Here is a 20,568-nt window from a genome sequence, read left to right on the forward strand (position 1 = left end):
TCATTTGTATAAATAAGGTACAGGAGTGGCCCCATTACTGATCCCTGGGGCCCACCCACCCACCCCATTTACCGTACTCCACTCAGACCCCACATCACAGCCATTCTCAACACTGTAAATGATGACCTTTTGCTGTCTGTTGTAAAGTAAGAGGTGGAACGATTGTCACCTACTCCCCGTATTCCGTAATGGTCCAACTTATGGAGCAATATTTTGTGTTCATTACAATCAAACCCTCTTAGTTAAATCACAAAATATTCCTACTATTTGAAACCTTTTGTTTAACCCATCCAATACCTCACAGAGAAGAGAATATAGCATTTTCAGTTGTTAAACGACTTCTAAAGCTGAACTGTACATTTGATAGCAAGTTATGTTACATAAAATGATCAATTATCATTACACACAGCCTTTCCAATAACTGTAGCAAACGCTGATGGCATAGAAACAGGTCTAAAGCGGGTTTACTACTGAGTCCTTTAATTCTTCAGGATTTCTAAAGGAAAAATTACAAATATGGCTAAGTACAGGGCTAACATGTGCGCCACAGTAAATACACTCCTGGAAATGGAAAAAAGAACACATTGACACCGGTGTGTCAGACCCACCATACTTGCTCCGGACACTGCGAGAGGGCTGTACAAGCAATGATCACACGCACGGCACAGCGGACACACCAGGAACCGCGGTGTTGGCCGTCGAATGGCGCTAGCTGTGCAGCATTTGTGCACCGCCGCCGTCAGTGTCAGCCAGTTTGCCGTGGCATACGGAGCTCCATCGCAGTCTTTAACACTGGTAGCATGCCGCGACAGCGTGGACGTGAACCGTATGTGCAGTTGCCGGACTTTGAGCGAGGGCGTATAGTGGGCATGCGGGAGGCCGGGTGGACGTACCGCCGAATTGCTCAACACGTGGGGCGTGAGGTCTCCACAGTACATCGATGTTGTCGCCAGTGGTCGGCGGAAGGTCCACGTGCCCGTCGACCTGGGACCGGACCGCAGCGACGCACGGATGCACACCAAGACCGTAGGATCCTACGCAGTGCCGTAGGGGACCGCACCGCCACTTCCCACCAAATTAGGGTCACTGTTGCTCCAGGGGTATCGGCGAGGACCATTCGCAACCGTCTCCATGAAGCTGGGCTACGGTCCCGCACACCGTTAGGCCGTCTTCCACTCACGCCCCAACATCGTGCAGCCGGCCTCCAGTGGTGTCGCGACAGGCGCGAATGGAGGGACGAATGGAGACGTGTCGTCTTCAGCAATGGGAGTCGCTTCTGCCTTGGTGCCAATGATGGTCGTATGCGTGTTCGGCGCCGTGCAGGTGAGCGCCACAATCAGGACTGCATACGACCGAGGCACACAGGGCCAACACCCGGCATCATTGTGTGGGGAGCGATCTCCTACACTGGCCGTACACCTCTGGTGATCGTCGAGGGGACACTGAATAGTGCACGGTACATCCAAACCGTCATCGAACCCATCGTTCTACCATTCCTAGACCGGCAAGGGAACTTGCTGTTCCAACAGGACAATGCACGTCCGCATGTATCCCGTGCCACCCAACGTGCTCTAGAAGGTGTAAGTCAACTACCCTGGCCAGCAAGATCTCCGGATCTGTCCCCCATTGAGCATGTTTGGGACTGGATGAAGCGTCGTCTCACGCGGTCTGCACGTCCAGCACGAACGCTGGTCCAACTGAGGCGCCAGGTGGAAATGGTATGGCAAGCCGTTCCACAGGACTACATCCAGCATCTCTACGATCGTCTCCATGGGAGAATAGCAGCCTGCATTGCTGCGAAAGGTGGATATACACTGTACTAGTGCCGACATTGTGCATGCTCTGTTGCCTGTGTCTATGTGCCTGTGGTTCTGTCAGTGTGATCATGTGATGTATCTGACCCCAGGAATGTGTCAATAAAGTTTCCCCTTCCTGGGACAATGAATTCACAGTGTTCTTATTTCAATTTCCAGGAGTGTATATAATATTCTGCATGGCATTCCATCATAACCATGAGAGTCCTTAGTCTTCAGTGATTTAATTATTGACTCAATCTCCCTCTTGTCAATAACACAGAGGAGTATTCCAGACATTAATCTTGGAAAGGCATTTGCCAAGAGTGTTATAGGAGTCTCTGTAGAAATTCAAATTTTTTATTTAATTCACCAGCAATTCTCAGAAAATGATTGTTAAATACTGTACGTAGATGTGATTTATAAATAACAGAAATATTATTACTATGAACTGACTATATTGTCAGCCTTGTGCTGTTGACCAGGCACTTCCTTCACAACTGACCTTATGGTTTTAATTTTATCCTTTGAATTAGCTATTCTATTTGCATTCCACATACTCTCTGCCTTCCTAATAACATTTTTAAGCATCTTACATTATTGATTGTAATTGGCCACTGTAGCTTGATTGTGACTACTTCCAACATTTGATATAATTCCCACTTTGTTCTACATGATATCCTTATCCCACTATCAGCCACCCAGGCTGCCTTCTACTGCTAGTACCCTGTTTAGAATGTTCTAATGGAAAGCAACTCTGTAAGAGCATGAGAAATGTGTTTAGAAAACCACTATGTTTGTCATCTGTGTTATCGGCACTATAAACATCCTGCCACTCTTGTTCCTTGATGAGTTTTAAAAACCTCTCTATTGTCTTTGAATTAACATTCCTATATAGTTTGCAATTATATTTGACATTAGTTTGAGGATAAGAGTCTTATAGTGTTAAAATTTGTGCATCATGGTCTGAAAGCCCATTCACACTTTTACTAACATAATGCCCATCTAGTAATGAAGAATGAATAAAAATATTGTCTATGGCTGTGCTATTGTTCCCCTGCATCCCGGTTGGAAGAAATATAGTCTGCATCAAATAATATGAATTTAGAAATTTAGTTTCATTAAATTCAACTGCCCCAGCACAACATTCAGATACCAGTTGAGTGCAGTGTCATGATGCGTCTGTGGACTCAGATGAATTACTACTTTTTAAATACATGGCCACCCCCCCCCCCCTCCTCCATCCCCCACAAGGAACTCCTTGAAAAATGAGCAGCTAATCTGGCTCTACAAGGAAGTAAAAAAAGTGAAATTTTAAAAATTTATGGACTGTTGTTTAGTTCTTGTTTTTATACTCGGTAGTCCTAAAACAAATTAGGGTAGCTCTGAAGAGTATTTTTTAAATCTTTCATTTGTTAAATGTGTTTTGGTTAAAAACTCACTGTGTGTGTTACAATATATTTGTGGGCTCAGAAGTGAAAATCGTCAAAATATTACTTCTTATTTTGTGTAAAAACCTGATGTGATAGACAAAAATTGTAAATATTCCTAGAATCAGCATAAAAGATTGATTCAAGAATACCTACTTTCAGCGAGACATCTGACAAAAGGTTTTAAAATGCAGGCTAGTTTAATCAGTAATATCAAAAATGGTGATCTTAGAATCGTGCACCCTATTAGAAAAATTTCTGCAGATGGCGCTGATGCTAAAACAGTTGTCAACAGTTTCAACGCATACTGTACTGCAGTTGGTGGTAAATTAATGAAGGAGAAATGTGTCAATTTATCGAATATAAAGTTCCAAGAAACTTAATATAGTGACGCAAAAAATTTATTCCTTTTTCTTAGACCAGCAGACCCAAATGAATTCCTACGTATCACGAAGTCATTGAAAAATAAATGTTCAGCTGTTGTTAATGATGTCCCAGACCATACTGTAAAAATGTTAACAGAGTATACATGCTCATTTTACTATGCAGATTTGAAGCTACTCTTTATGTTCTTCCATGTTTGCAATTTAAAAACTGGGTTGTTTTGAAAATCAGCATTTTGCAAATATTTTTATATTGCAAGTATTTTTATATTTACCCAGACATGTTTTGACATCTGTGTCATCTTCTGTGGGTCAAATTTTTATTTATTAAAATTGCATCGCTAACTGAACTGTGTTGTTATACACTAGTTTTAGTGCTTGTTTTCGTCATTTTTTTGACAGCATGTCATCTGCAAAATTTTTCGTCCTGTTTAATGTCTCTGGTTGGTGTCTCAATCAACTGCTATTTAGTGCATTGTTTTCACTCAGTTTTTCACAAATTTCCACTCCATATCTCACCTAAAATGCACATTCACAAAATGTGGCAAAATGTGATCTGAGCAGACACTTCTGACAATATACTCCTATGTTTTTATTTTATTTTATTTTATTTTTTTTATTTTTATGTCTTCGTAAGGAGCAACTGATTGCCAAAAAAGACCAAAGATGGCTTCTGATTGGTCAACAAGTATGTCATGCTGTCACAGAAGGTGTCAGCATCCGCATCGGTGGTTCCGCTGCTCCTGCCTTAGTGTAAACATTGCAACAAATACATCTGGCCCTTCTCTGCATTCAGAACTCACTCCCATGTACCACTAACATTATTTCTGCTGTCATGGATGAAGATTTTCCCACACATTTGTATTCCAATGGCTTCTGTAATTAAGGAGGCTGTAGAAATAAGAATGTATGTGAAAATCTTGAACCTTGACAACGGATATAATGGTAGTGGTGCAGGGAAGTGAGTCATTGATGGAGAGGAGGGCCAGAGATAAACACAGTATGTAGCTACACTTAGTTTTACACTGGCTTACAGGATGTAAACATTCAAATGTTTGCATCCTGCGAGCCAGTGTAAAACCAAGTGTAGCTACATACTGTGTTTATTTGTGTACATAGCTTAATAATGCATGTTACAAGAAGCAACCTGATGTGAATACCACAAGGCAGTGCACTCACCAGCACTGCATCTAGCTACACTTAGTCCAAAACATAAAGTTCCTGTAACACCTTCAAAAACATCAATCATATGAAACCCAACTCTCACTTTTCTCGCGTGATGTACTGAAAACTTCAGATCAAGGTAACCACGTAGATACAATGTTTCTTGATTTATGAAAAGCATCTGACTCAGTCAGTACTGCACCTACACTTATTGTCAAAAGTAGGATCATATGTGGTATCAAGTGAAATTTGTGATTGAATTGAGGACTTTTTGATAGGGAGGACATAGCATGTTATCTTGGATGGAAAGTCATTGTCAGATGTAGAAGTAACTTTGCGTGTGGCCCCAGGGAAATGTGTTGGGACCATTGCTGTTCATGTTGTATATTAATGATTTTGCAGACAATATTAATAGTAAAATTTGGCTTTTTGCAAAGGATTCAGTTACCTATTATGAAGTACTATCTGAGAGAATCTGCATAAATATTCAATCAGATCTTGATAAGATTTCAACATAGTGCAGAGATTGGCAACATGCTCTTAATGTTCAGAACTGTAAACTTTTGCAGTTCACGAAACAAAAACAAAAAAATGTAGTATCCCGTGAATATAATATCTGTGAGTCACTGTTGGAATCAGCCAACTCGTACAAATAGCTGAGTGTTTCACTTTTTAGGCATGTGAAATGGAATGATCACATAGGTTTGTGGGTGTTAAAGCAGGTGGTAAACTTTCACTTCCCCAGTACTCTACCTATAAACCAAGCAGTCTACAAATGAGATTGCTTACAAATCACTTATGCAACTCATCCTAGAATATTGCTCAAGTGAATGGGACGTGTACCAGGTAGGACTAACAGGAGATATTGAATGTATACAGAGAATGCAGCACGAATGGTCACACAGTTATTTAATCTGTGGGAGAGTGTCACAGAGATACTGAAGGAATTGACTCTTGAAGACAAGTGTAAACTGTCCTGAGAAAGTATGTTAACAATGTTTCAAGAACCAGCTTTAAATGACTACTCTAGAGATAGACTACAACCCCCCCCCCCCCCCCCCCCCCCACATATCACTCACATGGGGATTGTGAGGATTAGATCAGAATAATTACTGCATGCACAGAGGCATTCAAACAATCATTCTTCCTGTGCCTCATACATGAATGGAAGAAGAAGAAACCCTAATAACTGGCACAATGGGGCGTACCCACATGGTGGTTTGGCAGAGTACATGTGTAGATGTAGATGTAGGCTAATCCCGTATCTCCTTAAGGTACTGCAGACTATGCTGCTGTGTGTTCTCACTGCCTGGACTCCAAGCAAATTGTGCAATATTGTTGGTCTCTCATTGCTTTAAACAGCAGCACAAAACCAGTTAGAGGCATAAGACCAACAATATTTCTGTGTGATTAGAGTTCATGTAGTGAGTACACATAACCGTCAAACTTGGGAACATCTTAAGATGATGGTTGGGTCGGTTGCCAAAATATTGTGCTGAACACAGGAAAGTAGACCATTAAGTTTTTGTCTTAGTAACTACCCTCATTACAGACTCATGCAAGACAATTTCTTAATATCTTCATTCAGTTGTAATTTCTTTCTGATTAACTCCGTGTATTATGCATCACAACCTGGAATATAATTGTATAACATTTAATTCTTTGCATTTATTTTTCTCTCTTTGCTTATCATTTTCCTTAACATAAATACACTGAGGTGGAAAAAAAAGGTTAAGTAAGAATTTATTTCTTTACAGGAGCAACTGGCATTGAAGACAGACTGCAAGAGGGTGTTCCTGAAACAATTGCTGCACTTATTAGTGCTGGGATTGTTGTTTGGGTGCTAACAGGTGACAAACCAGAGACTGCTATCAATGTAGCATATTCAGCACGCCTCTTTCAGCCTCAAATGGAACTAATTAAGTTATCAGCTCGATCACGAGATCAAGCAGAAAGTGCTATTCTGTTCTACCTCTCCAAAGTGCAACAGGAAAGTTCTATTGGCACATCGTCCTCAAGCACGTGAGTATATTTTCTGTTTGTGTGTTGTATAATCTCTTTTTGTGAAGAAAGTGATGAGACTACTGCAGTAACAAATTTCCACCATTATGCACAATTACATCAACAAATTCAGGAATTTCCATTATAACATTCCCTTCCCTTGTTTTTCATTCCCAGAAAGGGGAAGGATGACGGTTCTGTCTTGAAAATAAACTTGAAAATAAAATGTACTATACTCTAGGCATAGTAAACCCAGGAATAAAAGCACCAGTCTTTTTAAGCACTCTTAGAGAAGCTTGTGAAATGGTGGCCAAGCTGTAGAAAACTGTGTTGTGAAGTGCAGAGATGAGGATGCATTTGCATGGAGATAGTAGGAAACCAGACAAGGGAAGTGAGAGGGGAGGGGGAGGAGAGGGGTGGGGAGGGGAGGGGAGCATGTTGTATTTCGTCAGACTCGGCATTTAGGACTGAAACTCATATACAAAGTGTTGCATCAAGGAAAGCAGTTGGCTAAAAGACTGCAAATATTTGGAAAGACAACATGGTACAAAAAAAGTAAAGAGGGGTTGAGATGGAAGCATATGTAAAATAAAGTAAGTTTTGCAGAGGCTGGCCTTTGAGTGGGGAGTACAGCTCCAAAAGGTAGGGATCTTAAAGTTTAAAACCCTGTGACACTGTTACTAATAATGGGAAGATTGACGGCATGAGGTAGAAACACAGAGTAGTGAAGAGATTGTAAGAGGACTGTGGTAAAAGAGAAAAGCTTAAAACAAATTGGTATTAATTGTGGAAGGAAGTATGTAGTGAAACTAGTGAAGCAAATAATGCATCCATATTACATTGGCTTTTCTTCTCAGATCATGTTTTTTGAAGAACTGCAGTGGTTGGAAACTGTTAACTTTTGTGTTTGCTTGAATGTCGTGTGAAAATTCTGCTAGACGGAGATTGCAGTTGATGTACTGCATAGGTAGCTTTTAAGCAGATTGAGAATGGATAGTAATAATGTGAATTAATTAACTTTTGCTTTTGTGTTTGTCCAGCAGTATAATGTTTCATGTCCTAACAGATGCACTGTGCCTTAGTTAAAGCCACTTGGTAAACTTAGAACTCACAGAGGATTCCATTGCAACAGGTGTCGTTTTCAGCTACAGTAGATTAGTTTAATTATATTTGGATGTCAATTCTGCCCTGAACTTTGGATTACCCTAGTGTCATGTCAGAGGTAGCAGTACCAATTACTTCGGGTTTTTCCAGTGACATCATACAAGTTTCTTACTGTTTTTTAGTGAATTCTACAAACAATGGTCTTAATGTAACATATTTTAGTTCCAGGGGGCTGAACCAGGTTGGTGTCTTTACAAGACCTTCTGCTGGTAATGGTAACATAGGTTCCTCAGCTGGCCTCAGGCATGCTATGGTGGTTGATGGGAAGACATTAACGTAAGTTCAGGTCTTCGTCAATAATCACAATGAAGCAGTCTTCTGACGAAAAATGATGAAAAATGCATGATAATTTAGAACTGTGTTTCTTTCTTCATTACAGGTATATTCTGGACAGGCGCTCTAACCTGCAGAAACCTTTCCTCAAATTGACCCAGTATTGTACGTCAGTTCTGTGCTGCAGAACTACTCCTCTGCAGAAGGCCTACATTGTGCGAATTGTCAAAGAGCAACTAAAAATGCGGACTCTTGCCATTGGTATGTTGTTGTTTTTGTGATAAACAGCTGAAAAAAAATGGTTTGGCTTTGGTTGAAAACAGTATATTCTGTGTAATATTTTTACTTGTTTTATTTAAATGGAATGCAGGTGAGACATCCACTCTTATTAAATGCATTTCTGAAAATATTATTAGCCGGCCGGTGTGGCCGAGTGGTTCTAGGCGCTTCAGTCTAGAACCGCGCGACCGCTAGGGTTGCAGGTTCAAATTCTGCCTCGGGCATGGATGTGTGTGATGTCCTTAGGTTAGTTAGGTTTAAGTAGTTCTAAGTTCTAGGGGACTGATGAACTCAGATGTTAAGTCCCAAAGTTATCTCCACTTGTGTAAACACTAATAATGAGACCTACTCAGTCTGAACTGGCTATGGAAACAATATGTTCATGCTTAATTACTAAATGGCACTAACTTATCAGATAGATTGACACAATGACACAAACCTACAGTTCCCTTAGCACCGGGGAAAGAGCAAGAGGAAGCATAATTGTTAAAAAATCATAAAAAGCAATGGGGAAAGAGCAGTAGGTAGCAGAATTGCTTAAAACACTCTCTTTCTCTTTTTTCAGCACATAAACTACATTGGGTCTTCAAAGACTGTTTACTTTATGGATTTTGGAAGTTAGATGCTGGGGGGGGGGGGGGGGGGGGAGATTCTTGGTGGGCTTAAGAATGTGAGTGGGGATTGGAGGTTATGTTGAACTCCCTAGAGTGAATCACTATGGCTGAGCCGTAGTTGGAGTAGTCAGACAGTTGGCAAAAGACAGTCTGTCAGGTAGTCACTGTGATTCACCACAACAGTATCAGAGCCTTTGTCTGCAGGGAGGATGATTAAGTCAGGGTCTCTTTTTGGGTTGTGAATGGCTGTCCTTTATCTGGTGAGAGGATGGTGTTAGTGGGAAGGGACCTGTGGGGAGGATGGTGAGGCCAAGTTGGAGATAAGGAATTCCTGGAATGTGACCAGTGGCTAGTTAGATGGTGAGGGGGGGGGGGGGCAGTTGCCATTGTATGTTGGTAAGAATTGGGAGACGCATGGTTTGGGGCTTTGGTTGAAAGGATTGGTAACAAAGAAGCATTTCCTATAAAGAAAGCAAACATATGATAATTTCATTTGCATATTCCTCATTGACAGTCCTGAAACTGAAACATGTGAGATGTCTTCAGTGTTTTATCATTTTAGTAAACTGTTCTCAAAGATGTTAAATTGTTGAATAATTATGTACTGCACTTACTAAATGGGAAAATACAGTAGGTCATTTTAATTCAATTCATATCTCAAGTATATCATTTTAACTGAGAATAGTCGCAAATACTTTGAGTCCTTTTTGAGTGATTTGTTTTGAAGCAATATCTTTGGGAATGTATCCTAGGTTGTGAAAAATGCAATTTTTTCCAGGAATGTATGAAATATTACTGCAGTTATTTGAACTAAATTGACACACAAATTCATAGAACTTTTCCTCATTTTTAAAACTGTTTGACTACTGTTTAGCATAAGATAAAAGGATAAAAAGCTACCTGCTGTTCATTCTGTAGTAGCATTTGTAACTAACAATCACTGATAACAGTTCTGAGTTTTTACGTTCAGAAAAATAATGGTTTTTGACTGCACCCTTTGTTAACTGCTGTTTGAAAGTTTATCTGTCAATGGTGATTCTGTATGGAATCTTTTCGATCACTTTGTGCTGTTAATGGATCGGGGATGTATTGTTATTGTCTTTTCTGTGGTACTTTCATTTAGTAGTCATTATGAAGTGAATTCATCTTCTGTTTTAGGTGATGGTGCTAATGATGTATCAATGATCCAGACAGCTGATGTTGGAATTGGTATATCTGGCCAGGAAGGTCGGCAGGCTGTGATGGCATCTGACTTTGCCTTATCAAGATTCAAGTTCCTTGGTAGGCTGCTTCTGGTGCATGGACACTGGTGCTATGACCGTTTAGCTCGGATGGTGCTATATTTCTTTTATAAAAATGCTGTGAGTTTGAATGATAACTCGGTGATCTGTTCTGTAAGACACATTTGGGGACATGAATAACTTTCCAAAATATTTATGCTTTTGTTTCAGACTTTTGTATTTCTCATTTTTTGGTACCAGCTTTATTGTGGTTTCTCTGGAGCAGTGATGATTGACCAAATGTACCTGATGCTCTATAACCTTCTCTTCACATCACTCCCTCCTATAGCTATTGGTACGTTTTGGCTTTAAAATATTATTAATAAACTAAAGCAAATTAATACATTCCCAGGACGTACAGTTTAGAATAATTTAAATTACATGGTATGTACAAAATTCACATTCTTGGGAAAAAAAAATTAACGTGAATTGGCAGTAACTGCAAGAAAGGCCTTTCTTGGGTTTTTAAGCCTCAAACTCTTTTGTGAAGGCTGTAAAATGGGTAAGAAAATAAATCATTGATTTTTTGGAACACTGGTCTAAAGAGGATTTTGGATTCTTGTTACTTCTTTTTACTGTCTTGATCTTCAAAAAAGAGTTAATTACTTTGGAAAATAAAAAAAAAGTGCTCTGTCTCATTCTTTTACTGTTGAGACTGTGCGATGAATGGCAATCTATTTTTTACTCGTTTATAAGTTGTATGTTATGAATGCTGTTTTTAACTATGAAATATCTGTAAATACAGTTGCAAAAGTAAAGATATTTTATTTTTAGAAATTTCTCATCAGTGGCTATACAGTAAGGATCAGATTTAAATTGCTAGTTGCCATCTAATGGAAATTTTTAATCCTTAAAACTTACTAAACAACTTTTCCTTCTGTAACAGTCAGAATCCAACATGTTTTCATTGTGTGTAGATTTAAATAATTTATGTAATGAATGGGAAATCCATCAAGCAAACTGTGTAATGTTTAGTTATTTACAATATTTTTAAACATAAATAATTTGGTTGAGACATGTTTGCCATAAACTTAAGTATCTGATTTAATCTGTAGTATACAGTTCTAAATGCATGTTTTCCATGTTGTTACCCAAAAATAGCAGTTACTACACAAAAGCTTCTAGTGAGGAATAATACTATAATGAAGTGTAATTTCCTTTTTTATCAGTGCTATATCCATACTGTGGAAGTTTGTCTGTTTAAATGTTTTAGTAATTTTTTATACTGTACTATGAGGTGACAAAAGTTGTGGGATACCTTCTAATATCTGAAATGACAACACTTTCACAATTATGAACTGTCATAGAGGCAGCACGGCTCAATACTTAAATCAGGTAGCCAGGCTGTAGCATACACATTCGTACTGCTTTGGACAAGCGCACATGGGCGGGGTTGACCAAGTGGATTGGGCATGCACAGAATGTGTGCAACAGGACCACTTGGTGGGTAGCCTATACTAGCTGTGCCTGCTGTCAGTTGAAAATAAAGCAAATATCACGTGAACATTTGTAAAAAAAAAAAAATTAATGACTGTAAAGCGTGTCTCAAATGAAACGGAGCTCCCCAGAAAATAGCACTGGCTGAAATGGTAACACATGTGTTGGGCACAGTATTCAATGATTGCTTCCTGACTATGACAACAATCACTGTACACAGTAATAAGGGCGGGCTTCTGGTCACCCTATAAACTGACCATGCTGACCTTGCAACAGTGTGGGATAACAGCACAACAATAAATAGTGGCATAAAAATTGGCTCACAGAACTGACATTGCATTTGACATCATACACAGCACTAATATTTCAGGTGGTGGCAACATGCAGCATGGATAATATTTGACTATCATGGCTAAATGGTCCAGTCTGTGTATCAGATTTATTCCAATGAAGCATGCCAACCCATTTTGTGCTAGTTACACCTGAAGAAAGTAGTAATATTTGAACATTATAGAAATATGGTTTTGTCAGTATTTTCACCATTTTCCGAGCAAAAATAATGTCTTGTCAACAAATGGAAGAATAATCCAACCGATAGATAGATGTCATAACAACTCACTACAAATAACACACAAAATTGATGTAGAAGTGACTTGTACAAGGGTTCAAAAATAAATTGTGAATCTTTCTTCAGTTACTGACTGAAGTTGTAGGGAATACTTATGATGCTGTTACTTAACTTCAGATTCCTTTGTCACTGAGGTGAGTGTTGTAATCACTTTGCTGCAGAAAAAAAGAGACTGAATACTCATGTGTGTAGGAACTACTTTATGATCTCTAATAAATGACCTAGACATTTTGACACGACATTGAAACATAACTTTTTACATCAGTTTTAATGAAATATATATTCTGTCTCACATGTTCACTCGTGTGGGCTCAGCTGCCCGACTATTAATATCGGAGAACAATTAAATTTGTGTATCATTATTAACATGATTATTAACAGGCACTTAACTATGTCAGAAATAATCTAATTAACATTTAATTGTATTGTTATTTCTAATGCTAATATTTATATAGATTCTTGTTTGGGTGATTATCATTGTACAACAGTTGTTTTTGAAGTCTAAAATTTGAAGATGTTATTTGAGAGACTTTGTATTAGATGTATTTTCTAAAAGGTTCTATAGAAACAGTTTTATATGAATTAATATTTCTTTGACATTCATAAACATGTTCTTGTAAGTGTAAGTGTAATAACATTTGTAGACTCATTTTTTAGTAAAATTAAGAATGGCAAAGTTATCAGAAATTATGAATCGTCTGTCTTGTTTGATACCTAAAGGTCAGTATGTACATCACACCTGGGGTTGGTCGCTTCACTGTTGTTTCTTCATCAGCCACATTACAACATCCTGCAGTAGTAATTGAACAGCAATAGAATTAGCAGGTAGTTTCTGGAACACAGTTAGAAAATGCTTTCCATGCAGGGGTTTCCTGGTAGAGAATTCTTCTTTGAAAAAGAGATATTATTTTGTAATCTGAACATCAGTCAGTTGTAGTCTGAAACACTTCCATCTGTCACAATTTGGTCACTTCACCCCAATAGGTGCAATAATAATTTGGATGGAAACCAGAGAAGATGACGGGCAATAGTGGGACCTATAAAGTAAATGCTTGAAACTGCTACCATCAGCCCACCCGTGTGGCCTCAATTTGTTATAAAGATCTTGTCAGTGGCTTACTAGGCAAGATACCATTGATATGGTATGTTTTTATTTTCCTTTAATCTGTGCATTGCTCCACTCTGACAGTAATAGGAGTACTTTAACTTGGTGTCTGAAACATTGTGCCACTAATCATTTTTCACACATACAAAGCATCATCAGAGCAAACTTAGTTAGAACTACTGGAAAATCCCTAAGACTGAATTGGGAGTGAACCACCAAATATTATGGTCTATAGTTTGATTTTACACACTCAGTTACCGGGTCGCACTACCTGAAAGGGTTGTGATGAATGCATAATGTCAAATTTCTCATTTTTGTATTGCTATTATGAATTTGAAGAATAAAAATTTTGTTTAAAAAAATTACCACAGGAAACCATAGATGCTGGAATGATTGCCCTTCACTTGTGGCTCTCCTGATGAATGAGAATGTTCACTGCATTCTTTTGATAATTGTAGCGAACACTATATGTTCCAGTAATTACACAATCGGTCATCTTCTTATTGATTCTAAAAGCACTTTGAAATGATGCTTTTTTTTTAGTCAAATGTAAAGATCAATATAAAAGTTAGAATGATTATACATGAAGCCTTGAACAACATGCCTTATCATGACAAATAACATTTACATGCTGCACTTCTCCACTTGGCTACAAAACTACATTGTTGTTGCATGTTGCAATTTGTAAAATGTAAAGTATAACAACTTGTATCTGTGCTGTTTTTATTCTAATAAAAGAATGCTGTATGTACAATATAAAAAAAGAGTGTGCAGAATGGGTGGACTTGCTGATAGGGTGACCTCAGCCAAATTGTAATGTTCATACATGATGGTTTTTGTCTTGAATAATGGGTTAAATTCAGTGTTAATGCATTGGCTGTGTACAGAAGGTCATCTGAGAATGTGCTGAGCTATTTTTTAAGTATATGATTCAAATTATATAGCTGCACCAGCCAATTATAAACTGTGGGAAATCTGGAATGGTACAACAACAATATGAAATTGACAGGTTGTTACTCACCTTCTGGTGGGGGCATTGAGTAGCAAACAGCAACACAGAAAAAAGACTGTTAGATAATATCCCTTCCTTTTCCCACCCCATCCCTCTTCTTTTCCCTACTATTCACCAAACCAAGATTCCTGCTTATGTCAGACGCAGTTGCGGTCTTAACATTAGCACTTGGAGACGGTGGTGGTGGTGGTGGTGGTGGTTGATATTATCTAGCAGTCTTTCTTCATTGTGCCTACCTGCCACTCAACACCTCCCATCTTTGTGTTGAGTAGCAGTCTTTCCATTTCGCATTTATACCATGATAACAGGCAGTTACTAAAGAAAGCAGATTTGATTGTATTGGAAGCAGTGGTGTGCTAACAGTTTCTTACTTGATACTCGCCTGAATGTACCTTATCCTATTTCTTACTTGATACTTACCTGAATGAGATCAGAAAACTTGAGAAGGTAGTAAGATTATGTTAACTGAAACACACAAGACTTTTACAATTAACTAGAGAATATGTTGTGGCACAATACATACTTAAATGAAATGCTGTTGAATCACAGTATGGTATTTCACGTATGTGTGGAAAGGCTTTGCACTGGTTTCAGGAGGTAAAAAAAAAGGTTAATATGTAACCACAAAGAAAGTTCTTGTTGGTGAACAATAATTCTGCTGACTTACATTCATAGAAGAAAATGTAATTCATAAATGCAAAAAAAGTAAATATATTGTAGTGATTACCAGTACCCATTTTGCTCGGTGAACGATTGTCCAATATGAGTAAACAGTCTATTGGGTATCAGTTTCAGTACCAGCCATATTCATCTGACAACTTTCTACAGCTTCGTGTTGTGATATGGCCATCTTGTTGGGTACTTGTTTTACGAGTTGGGCGTCACTTAGGAGCCCCAGTTATTACAGCAGTAATATTTTACACTTACTGTTTACCTTAAACACCTAGAATCAGGGGGAATATTGGGACAGAACACATTTATGATAAATGTAACAGATATTATTCAACAAGACATTTTCTATTTTCAGGTGTATATGATCAAGATGTCCCAGAGCAGATCCTGCTGGCTCAGCCATCGCTCTATAACCAAGGACGCCTTGGGTTGGTCTACCAGCCTCATTCTTTCTGGGTTACAATGGCAGATTCTCTGTATCAGAGCATAGTCATTTTCTTCATATGTGAAGCAGTAAGTCATCTTCAGAATAAATAGTGCTTAACTTCCATTTGATTGCAAACTAGACAAACCAAAAGTCACAATACAGTCCTTCATCTTGGAGAGAAATTCACATTCTAAGAAGGATACTATCAATCAGTTTTGTGATGAAGAAAAGACTGAAGACACATATAATTGTGGAACAAGATGTTCTACATGAATATGCCAATATTTTCAAAGAAAAGGCATGGTTCAAAATATATTAATTCTAAGAAATTCTTATTATTGAATTAATTAATTTCTCAGTTTCATGTATTATTTGTACAGTTGGCCAGAATACTGTGGTATGGGCTGGTTTGTAAACTTCTTTATACATAAATAGTCTGTGTGTGTACCTACATGCCGATCGTTTATGAAGAACAGTGGCATATACATTAGTCACCAGCAGCCCTGGATCTACAGTATTTCCAAACTGGGGCAATTTTTCTTTTTGTGTGACATTAACTTAAAGATAGGAAATATAAAACCAGTAAAGACAAGAGACATATAAGACACTACACATTCCTTCAATACATAGGTTCCAGCATTTTTTTTTCTCTCTAATCTTGCTACAGCTATACATGGTGTACTTTCCTTTCTGCGAAAGAATCTATTACCTCGTCAAAGTTCATCAAACATTTTGCTACAGGAAAAATCAAAATATAGTTGTCTAATACTGAAAAAGCTGTTAATATGAATAGTACCTTCTTGATTTGATTATGTCTATTTTGTCACTGTCTGCTAGATAAAACATAATAGGCTTTTCTAATATTGCAGCAATTGTAACACATGCCAAATAAGTGAGACTGTTTGGCATAAATGGTCATTTTTATCTGCCTCATTAATGTAAATAACATGACAGAATATAATTCTCAAAGTACCAAGATCAAATGCCTATTAGGCCTACTACAAGCAAAAAGTTTTATGTTAGGCAATAGTTTCACATTTCCTTCATACACTCCAGTTTCTCAAGCATGAAATCAAAAGTAATAGTACCAAATTTTTATATAAATTTGGAATCGTTGTATTCTTCCATATAATTTGTTAGAAAAAGGTAAGAGAAGAAATGGGGACATCACACAAACAATCCTGTCATCACTAACTTTGCAACTATTTCCTGTCATTGTAAAAACTTATTCTTTGGTTAACTTCACTAACCGTGCCAGAATCACCGGTTCAGTTATCCTGAGCTTATTCTGTAGTTGGGCATTATTACATGTCCATACAGTGTGTTTTCTGCACTAATATGAGAATAGGACTTAAACTGCTGCTAACTAGGGGGCTATAGAACTGGCCCTTTAGTAGTGTAGCAATCTGGTAAAAATTTTCTGTTAAAATTTATTTTCTAGGATACATCAACAAGATAATATGTAATCTTTCTTACCTGTTAGTCATTTATTTCCACTCTGATAACCTGAATCTGTGGGTTTCGCTAATAATAATAATAATAATAATAATAATAATAATAATAATAATAATAATAACAGCACTGATCATTTGCACACCTAATCGACCACATGAACAAACAGCGATTGACATTCCCCATTAGAGTTTGTTCAGCTCAGCTCGTACAGCCCCATTCCCTTTTGTCTGTGGGGGAATTTTTTTTTTATAGGGATTCCCCTGGCAGAGACGTCACGTACACTATGCATGCATTCAAAAATCTACTTAAGATTCGTTCAGAAATCAACTTAGAATGTCCAAAAGCAAACTGGTATGCATTTCAAAATCATATGAATAATTATGTAAATAAAATAGAAAGGAACTTCCACATGGGAAAAATATATTAAAAACAAAGATTCCAAGATTTACCAAGCGGGAAAACACCGGCAGACAGGCACAAGAACAAAACACACAAACACACACACAGAATTACTAGCTTTCGCAACAGATGGTTGCTTCTTCAGGAAGGAGAGGGAAAGACGGAAGGATGTGGGTTTTAAGGGAGAGGGTAAGGAGTCATTCCAATCCCGGGAGCGGAAAGACTTCCCTTAGGGGGAAAAAAAAGGAAAGGTGTACACTCGCGCGCGCCCACACACACACACACACACACACACACACACACACACACACACACACACACACACATCCATCTGCACATACACAGACACAAGCCTTCAAGTTTCTTTCATATGAATAATTGATAGACTAAGATGCGCTGAGTGCTAGGTGCTTTGTGGAAGAGGTTTTTTCATCAAGAATATGAATTTGGCACCCTCTGAAATTGCCACCTGTGTCGTATACCCTGATTTGCTGTAAGCAGATATGATACCTGCTGGTTTCTTGTAAGAGACAAACCTATTGCTCAAGTATAAAAGATTTACTTGATTATCTTAAATGCGAATGTTAGTGCTTGAGAAATCCAATGTCTAGTCAAACCTCTGGCTTCATTACTTCAAAAATGTATGTAATTCAGTAGCAAAAACTTAATTGCCATTTGGTAACTAAATATGTAAGTTAAATCTCAATCACGCTAACATGTGAAATTATACCGCACCTGGCTTGTGGCTACGCATTTGTTTTATTTTTTATTTATTTATTTATTTATTCATTTATTTTTGGTGGAATCTGGTTTTTGACAATATGATATTTCTGTAGTGTATATATTCTGAAGATCTATAAATAATATGTTCTATCATCACCCTCCACAAGCAGCCACTTGTCACCTACCTCCAGATAATGGACTCTTCTACATGTTTCATGCATCACACCCTTAAGCGACATGCATCCGTGTTGCTGGTGCATATTTTCTGATGTCACCTACCCAGCTCTTTGCATTGGTCTTTTCTTGTCCCTTGGAAACTTACTTGATCCATTGACCATCCATTCACCTGGCTCCATCTCTCGCCTTACATAAGTTCCAGTTTCATAGCAGTCCCGTCTGTTTCGTGATCAACTTGTTTTGGTATTGTCTCTCTCAGGAACTCTCAACATGCCTCTCTAAATTGACAGTGAGCAACATTAAGGTTTTTGAAGGCTTTTCGCCATAAAAATTCTGTCTTGCTGCATGATAGTGATAAGCTCTATTCATAACCTTTCTTTTCCAGCCCCCTTGGGATCTTCGTTTCAAAACCCTATTTAGTTTGCTAAAAGTGCTTCATGACATGTGTACTGTTGTGTTTATTTCTTTTGGTGACCAGACATTGTCTTCAGCTGTCCAAAATATAAAATTTCAACAAATGGTTCTGTGTCATTTTTTCCATTTGTACAGTTTTATTTTCGGTGCGTTCTTTCTATGTTGAGTTGTATTGTCATTTATTTCCAGGCCTACTTAAACTTGGTCTATTACTTTTTTTCCGGACCATGTGACAATTAATACCCATCGCTCCTTTCAAATTTTTTTTCACCACTTGCACATTGTCCAGGATATTTTATCATCTTCTGATGCCAGGATGAACCCTGGCAGGGTTATATTTTTTTCATTTGCTGACAATTTCAGTAATTATCTTGTAAATAATGGAAAGAAGCCTGATATATCTACAGATTTTTTATATCTTGTGTGCCTCTTTCTTAAGATGTAGGGTACTTAAATCTCTCTTTCAGTCTTGCGGAATTGTCTTATTCTAGAGAAATTTTGTAAACATTTTTACATGTTGCATTTGTATTAGTTTGCTGCACATCCACTGAAATACCATCATTTCCAGCACCTTTCCCTTTATTTCTGAAATGGCTCTTCACACCCAATCTGATATGACTGCCGGAATGTCTTAATTTAATTATTAACTATTTGTACTTCTGGTTTGCTCAATGAGAGAGCTTTGTGGAGGGCAAAATTTAGGAGAGTAGAAAAAGTGTGTCTATGTCAAGACTGTAGCAAGTGCTCTCTTACTTGCTGAAAGCAGATAGCTTTCAGAGATGCCACTGAAAGAATCTAAAGAAAATGAGAAGAAGACACAACAAAAAGTGAACAGCCAAATCTCACTCCACCATCTTGTGGTGTCAATCATTACGTCCAAGGACTGTTAAGTCATCAGCCACTAATTTTTTGATGTAGAATGCACCACCACTGCCAGTCACCAAGACACGTGTGTAGAAGGCAATGGACATTTGTTCTAATAAGATCGGAGGAAAGAGATTGCCCAGACCTCAAGGAGTGAGTGTATGGTGTATTCCAGTGCCTATGGCAAGGTGTTAACAATTTATTATTGTTACGAAGGTTATCTGCTGGTGACAAGGAAGTCTAGTTGCTTATGTTGCTCTTAACACATCCTGGGGTGAACTGAAGCGATGGTAAATGATTAAACCCATGTTCAGAGGCTCACCCTGGCTGGTGGCACTGTATATTTTGCCTGAAATTACTACAGATTTAGGATTGAGAGCTACTTCTGATTGCACCAAATACCAGTGCAGCAGTTCTTGGGCTCTTGCTAGCATAAGAGGAATACTGACAGCTTCAGTTTAAAGGAGCCCCCAATGTTATGATGACAGTGGAACCAGTGCCACGCAAATAAGACATCCCCGTGCAGTGCTTCAGCTGCTAACTGTGGCCAAGTACTGCAGTAAGAGACCACTTCTGTGAAATGAGCTGGCAATTACACTAGTTTTGAATGAAATAATGGCAAAAGAGAACCTCCACAATGCAAAAACTTCAGCAGTGAGCAGTGAACATATATCCAGCTGGAGGGGATGCAGAATCTTTGTGGAGATACATTGCTTCCAACTGGAAAAAGAGGTCATGGAAGGTGGTTGTTGGCAAACCATCTTGCACACAAGGAGAAACCAGCACTAAGCAAGCTCTGTGTGACTGTGAACTTGGCTCACAGCTCAAGCAACTGCCAGTGGGTGGGGTTGGTGGTGGTGCTCCCCATCTGTGA

At 38.4% G+C, this 20,568-nt stretch overlaps 1 protein-coding gene across 4 annotated transcripts in view; it reads left to right on the top strand.

Annotated features, from left to right (window-relative positions):
- The window catches only part of LOC126353875 (phospholipid-transporting ATPase VD), a 357,121-nt gene that overhangs the window by 321,473 nt on the left and 15,080 nt on the right, over window positions 1–20,568 (top strand). For all 4 annotated transcript variants that reach the window (XM_050003064.1, XM_050003065.1, XM_050003062.1 and 1 more), the window contains 6 exons: window positions 6,528–6,792; window positions 8,098–8,211; window positions 8,315–8,469; window positions 10,260–10,462; window positions 10,553–10,676; window positions 15,591–15,748. In XM_050003064.1, the coding sequence (XP_049859021.1) occupies window positions 6,528–6,792; window positions 8,098–8,211; window positions 8,315–8,469; window positions 10,260–10,462; window positions 10,553–10,676; window positions 15,591–15,748 (1,019 nt within the window). The remainder of the gene's footprint in view (window positions 1–6,527; window positions 6,793–8,097; window positions 8,212–8,314; window positions 8,470–10,259; window positions 10,463–10,552; window positions 10,677–15,590; window positions 15,749–20,568) is intronic.

This window comes from Schistocerca gregaria, chromosome 3 (genome assembly GCF_023897955.1).
Source record: "Schistocerca gregaria isolate iqSchGreg1 chromosome 3, iqSchGreg1.2, whole genome shotgun sequence".
Classification (NCBI taxonomy): Eukaryota; Metazoa; Arthropoda; class Insecta; order Orthoptera; family Acrididae; genus Schistocerca; species Schistocerca gregaria.